The 6,161-nt window shown below is 48.3% G+C and overlaps 1 protein-coding gene across 1 annotated transcript in view; it reads left to right on the forward strand.

Annotated features, from left to right (window-relative positions):
• LOC116627963 (EZH inhibitory protein-like) overlaps window positions 1-6,147 on the forward strand; it is a gene marked incomplete at its 3' end in the record, with an annotated part of 56,241 nt that extends 50,094 nt beyond the window's left edge. Inside the window, exons 6-7 of the mRNA XM_032397940.1 lie at window positions 171-295; window positions 4,238-6,147. Coding sequence (XP_032253831.1) covers window positions 4,503-6,147 — 1,645 coding nt within the window. The remainder of the gene's footprint in view (window positions 1-170; window positions 296-4,237) is intronic.
• Between the last annotated feature and the right edge of the window lie 14 nt (window positions 6,148-6,161).

Below are 6,161 nucleotides of genomic sequence, written 5' to 3' on the forward strand. Positions count from 1 at the left end.
TTCTCCTTATAATTCTAATGCCAGTATATAGAAATCCAATTGTATTTTGTAAAATTGACCATATATCCAGCAACCATGCTAAATCATTTATTAATTATAATATCAGATACATATACTTTTTGAGATTTTTTAATGTAAACCATCTGTTGTGTCTCTTTTATTTCTTTAAGCGCTGAGAAAACTTATCCCAAAGACTCCAAGCAGACGTGCATCTCATTGATATGGGGGAGTATCGATGGGAGAATGCCCATTCCTAAACCAGTCACTGGAAGGGTAATGAGATTACTATGACCTGGTTAGTCAACCACACTGTCCGGTATAATCAGATATGTTGCATTGTGGGCCACGGTTTCTCTTTACTTTAACCAAATATGTAAATACTTGGAAATGAAACCTTTGATCAGAAAGGTAAAAATCAGGAGATTGATGATGATGGATTGATACTGGTGGAATGTCCCTCCCCATAAATGAGCTGAAATTACAGTTCTTAAGGTACATCATTTCTTAAGCAAAGATTAATATGGTTAATATTTGAAAACCGTTTTGTGCATTGTGAAGGAACAATTAAGATGAAGTAGTCTACTTCATACATACCCTTCTGGTGATTATAAAATACAAAGTTATCACAGAAAATTTAACACCTACACATACCAAACTTTGAACAATATTTACTGATCACTGACAGGATCGACTGTGATTTAAATTTTGTTTTAAACTTTTCCAAATTATCTAAATACCCCACCACAGGGTTTGTCAACCTGGACACTACTGACATTTGGACCAGATAATTGTTTGTTGTAAGAGGCTAGCTTGTGCATTCAGGGATTTTTTAAGCAGCATCCCTAGTTTTGATCCACTGGATGGCAGTAGCATCTCCCCTTTCCCCAAGTTGTCACAAACAAAAATGTCTCCCAGCATTGTCAAGTGCCCCCTGGAGCAGGCACCATGCTGCTGGATGAGCACCATTACTCCATAATAAATGAGATTTTAATATACACCGAATTCTAGGTATATGTGTAGATAGATAGATAGATAGATAGATAGTAAATGAGATTTTAATATACATCGAATTCTAGGTATATGTATAGATAGATGATAGATAGATAGATAGTAAATGAGATTTTAATATACATCGAATTCTAGGTATATGTATAGATAGATGATAGATAGATAGATAGTAAATGAGATTTTAATGTACACCGAATTCTAGGTATATGTATAGATAGATAGTAAATGAGATTTTAATATATACATCAAATTCTAGGTATATGTATAGATAGTATACATATATTCAGTATATTCAGTATATAATTTTTATTTGTGTAACATAGCCATTTTCCAATAGCATTAAAAGTTCTTCAGAGGGGCGCCTGGGTGGCTCAGTCGTTAAGCGTCTGCCTTCGGCTCAGGTCATGATCCCAGGGTCCTGGGATCGAGCCCCGCATCGGGCTCCCTGCTCAGTGGAAAGCCTGCTTCTCCCTCTCCCACTCCCCCTGCTTGTGTTCTCTCTCTCGCTGTGTCTCTCTCTGTCAGATAAATAAATAAAATCTTTAAAAAAAAAAAAAAAAAAAAGTTCTTCAGAAACATCCCATAAACTCTACATAAGTTTATTCTGTGGACCATCCAGTATCCTGCCAGAAATTTAGGTGGTTTCAATTTTTTTTTAAAACAAATGACACCAAAATAATCACTTCTGATCAAATAACATTGTGGTTTAATATATGTATATTTCTTCAGAATCAATGCCTAGAAGAGGAATTGTAGCATCAAATGGATTTCATGTTTATATATGTCTTGTCAAATTTCCATCTGGCAGGGTGCTCTGAATGTAGAACCCCAACCCGGTAACATATGAGAGAGCCTGGTTTCTTACAACAGCTTAAATCATAATTAAACACGAAAAATTAGTTGCTTTCCATAATGCAAATATCTGTATTTTTCTGAATGCAAGAGTAATCTATGCTCGTTGAGAACATTTAGAATATAAGGTATGAGGCAAACAAAACTTACTCTCCCAGGGACGCCTGGGTGGCTCAGTCGGTTAAGTGTCTGCCTTCGGCTCAGGTCGTGATCCCAGGGTCCTGGGATTGAGTCCTGCATCAGGCTCCTTGCTCAGCAGGGAGTCTGCTTCTCCCTCTGCTGGCCACTCCCCCTGCTTGTGCTCTCTCTCTCTCTCTCTGACAAATAATAAACAAACAAAAAACCCTACTCTTGCAGATTTTTTTTTTTTTTTTTTTTTGAGAATTGAGAATCACTGGATTCCCACTGTGTCCCCAGTCTGCAAGTCTTCCCAATTCCAGGAAGTGGCACCACCATCCACCCAGATACTATGGCCAAAATCTAAGAGTCCTGATTGCCGTCCTTCACTCATGATCTCACAGACATTCACGTTTTCCCAGCTGAGGCCTCAGACGACATCGTAGAGCAGAGATGAGCCATCTGCCGTCTGCCCTGTCTGAATTCTAGCTCTACAGGATGCCTGAGCATGATCAAATGGTCATTGTTCCATGACACTAAGTTATGGAGCAGTAGATGAGAACACATTCTCTTCATTTAAGCACATCCTCTATTTCATCAGTATTTCATTTTCCATATTCCATCCCATTTTATTTATATTCATTGTCTATTCCACCCTTCATAACTTTGTATTCTATCTTTCATTCCAAGTTTCATTCCATTTGTTGCTATTCCATCCTGGTACTTTTAAATCTAAAGTGCAAATAGTCCATTGATTTCATGACCTTGCAAATTCTATTCCATCGGTTTCCTCCCATTTTCTTTAATATTTTACTTCACTGTATATTCCACTCCATTCTTTTTCTCATGTAACGTTACTTATATATTTTTTTTTATTCCACACGCCATCAGATATTTATTTCCATCCTCCTTTCCATTCCATTTTCCCATTATATTCTATTCAATTTCCATCCTGTTCAATTTTCCATTCCATATCCTGTTTAAGTCTGTATTCCATCCCCCATTTCATTCCAATTCCCACTGCAGTTAGTCTCCACTTCATCCCGTTCTGCATTCCATTTCAAATCCATTTTCCCTTCCATATTATTTAACACTCCAAATACCATTCCATTCTACTTTGCGTTGTGTTTCGCTCCAGTTGCTCCTCCGGTCCAGGAAGCCTCCCATTCCATTCGGCTGAAATTGTCATAACGGTGACTTTCAGGAGAACATCTTGCTAATATTTTAATCAAAGAGTTACGAATGTGCATGGCCTGTGCCAAGAATTTCTTCATCTGGGAGTCTATCCATAGCAAGGACACGATTGAGGATATGAACGATTTTTAGTAAGAAGGATGTGCTTCGCAGTGATGTGTTATAGAGGGTGAAAAGTTGGTTGATATTGGAATGTTTGAAGATGTAAGCTTCTGGTATAAATGGAATATTTTGTACTTAAAAATGGCCTTGTGGAAATTTACTTATTGACATGGAGAGAGAGTTTTCTGGACCCAAAAAAGCAGGTGACCAAACAATATCTATGGATAAGTGATCCCATTTCATAAAATAAACTATGTGTAACTTGCCTTACAGGTGTGTCAGAATTTAGGTGCTGGCTGGCTGTTTTGGGTACTGAAATGGCAGCCGTTCTGTAATAATGACTAAAAATCTGGTCTAAATATTGGACTTCAAGCCTGTGCATCACAGCATATTTGTATTAACAGAAACTAGAGAGTAGGTCACACAAATGAATGTACATTCATCAGTGGATTACTATGCAGCCCATACAAATGTTGATGCATATTTAAGGACAGTATCATCCTTAATCCCAGGCAACCCCACTCCGTGTTCAGGGGGCAAGGCAAGGAGAAGCATCCTACTGGAAAATTCTAAATCCGCCTCTGGGTGCGTGGCAGCAGTGCTGAACATCCCGAGCCCAGGCAGTGTGGGCCCCATCCCTTTTGTTGCTTTCACGCCGTTCTCCAACCCTACAGCCCACTAGAGTTCTGGGACAGTCTCTTCTGGAGTCACACATGGGCCCTGCGTCCTGACGGGATTCCAGGAGGGATGCCCAGCTCAGCGGTATCTCCTCTTGGTCAGTGTGGTATTTCTTTCAAGCCACTGCTTGAAAGTTTCACCACCAGAGTGGTGCTGACAAGCTAAACTGATTTGGGGTGACTCAAACTGTTTATACAGACACCATCGCTGCCCACGCCCTCGAAACACACACACACACACACACACACACACACACTCTCTCTCTCTCTCTCTCTCTCTCTCATAGGGGTCCAGGTATGGATCGGAAATTCATATCGTGGCCCGGGCAGCAGCGGCCCCTAGAATGGCGGAGCACGTGGTTTGGTTTGGCGCCAGACGGAGCTAGGTTGGCTCGCTCCCTTTAAGACGAGAGTCACGTGACAACCATCCGACCAATCAGACGTGAAGATCCGACCAGGACACGCCCATCCTCCGCACTCCTTCTCCGGGAGCTCTACCCAGGCGGCGTCTTGTAGCCACGCTCCCGCGTCTCTGAGAGAGAATCTGGCGTTATGGACACTCCGTCGTCCGATCAGAAGGCGCGGAAGCAAGAGCAGGGTGAGGTGCCCGAAGGGCCGAAGAACGAGGTCGCCCCTGCCCCCGGCGACCCCAATCCCAGTACCTTGGTCCCCTGGGTCTCGAGCGGCCTTTCTCCATCGGGTGGTGGCTCCCCACAGAGCGGTACGGCAGGTTCCTCTGCCTCCGCCCTGGCTGCCGTCGGCGCCATTTTGATCAATGGCGAGGGCCCGGAGCTGCCCTCCACGGGCTGTGTGCAGGAGAGGGAGCGTGCTGACCTCCAGGGCGGCCGCAGTCCCCACGCCAAGCTGAGATGTGTGGTGCCCGGGGCAGGGCTGGGTCTCCAGGCCTCACACGCGGGCGGCGTGGCCGCCATGGTGCAAGCCATGAGGGGAGTTGGCCAGGCCAGCGGGCCTCCGACCCTGACCGCGAGCCCGGGGAGGGGCCGTGGGAGGAAGCAGCCCGGCCGCGAGGAGGCTGCCCAGGCTCAGAAGCCTCCAGAGCGGCGCTGTCTGTTTCCTGTGCTTCCTACAGCTCAGTGCCTCGTGCCCTTGCCGCCATCTTCTCCGGGGTCTCAGCCCAGCGGCCGCCGCCGTTCTCGGGCTTCTCCGTCGGGTCACGCATCCCAGCCAGGCCCTGCCCTCCGAAGTCAGGCCCGGGCACCAGGCCCAGCCCCCCGCAGTCAGGCAGCCAGGCCAGGCCCTGCCGTCCACGACCGCGCCGCCCCGCCAGGCATTGATGATCTCAGCCGTGAATCTGAGCCAGGCTCTGCTTGCCGCCGCCGCCATGCACCTGAACCAGGCCCTGTTCGTCGTCGCCGCCGCCGCAGCCACCGCGCGCGCTGCACCGCTCCGCCAGGCCCAGCCCCTTCTGGCTACACCACCCCGCCACGCCCAGTCCCTCGGAGCTACACCACCCCGCCACGCCTTCCTCTCCGCAGGCGAGCAGCCGGGCCAAGCCCGGCCCACGGAAGCTACACCGCTCCGCCGGGCCCTGCTCTCCGGAGCCAGGCGTCCGGGTCGGGCCCTGCTCTCCGGAGCCAGGCGTCCGGGTCGGGCCCTACACTTCGCAGCCGTGCATCCGCACGAGGCCCTGCGCGCCGCCGCAGCCGTCGTACCACCCCACCAGGTCCTGCTCTTCGTAACCGCACAACTAGGCCTGGCCGGGCCCTCCGCCCCGCTGCCCCGCCAGGTCGGGCTCTCAGCAGTCCTGCCTCCCACCCAGCTCCTGTTCGCTGCAACGGTGCATGCTGTCGAGGCCTTGTTCACCACTACCGCGCTCCTGGGCCAAACCTTGCCCTCGAAATCCGCGCCTCCCCTCCAGGCCCTACTCTCCGCAGCAGCCTCGCAGCCAGTCCAGGCCCTGTTCTCGGGAGCCACGCCTCCACGCTGGGCCCTGTCCTCCGGAGCCATGTTATCCAGCAAAGATCAGCAGTTCGCAGCCTCCCTCCTCCGCCAGGGCTGGCCGCCCAGAGCCCTTCTCCCCCTGGGTTCGCCTTAAGAAGGCTGGTCTTCCGGAGCAGCTCAAATTCACCTGATCCTGAGGTCCGGTGCTTTGCCTCCCAGCGTGGTCCTGCCATCCACGCGAGTTCCTCACCATCCTCTCTTGGCGCGTTCTATTCTCTCTTCCCTAGGCGATATAGTGAGGGCTTCTTC

Source organism: Phoca vitulina, unplaced genomic scaffold (genome assembly GCF_004348235.1).
Source record: "Phoca vitulina isolate PV1807 unplaced genomic scaffold, GSC_HSeal_1.0 scaffold107, whole genome shotgun sequence".
Lineage (NCBI taxonomy): Eukaryota > Metazoa > Chordata > Mammalia > Carnivora > Phocidae > Phoca > Phoca vitulina.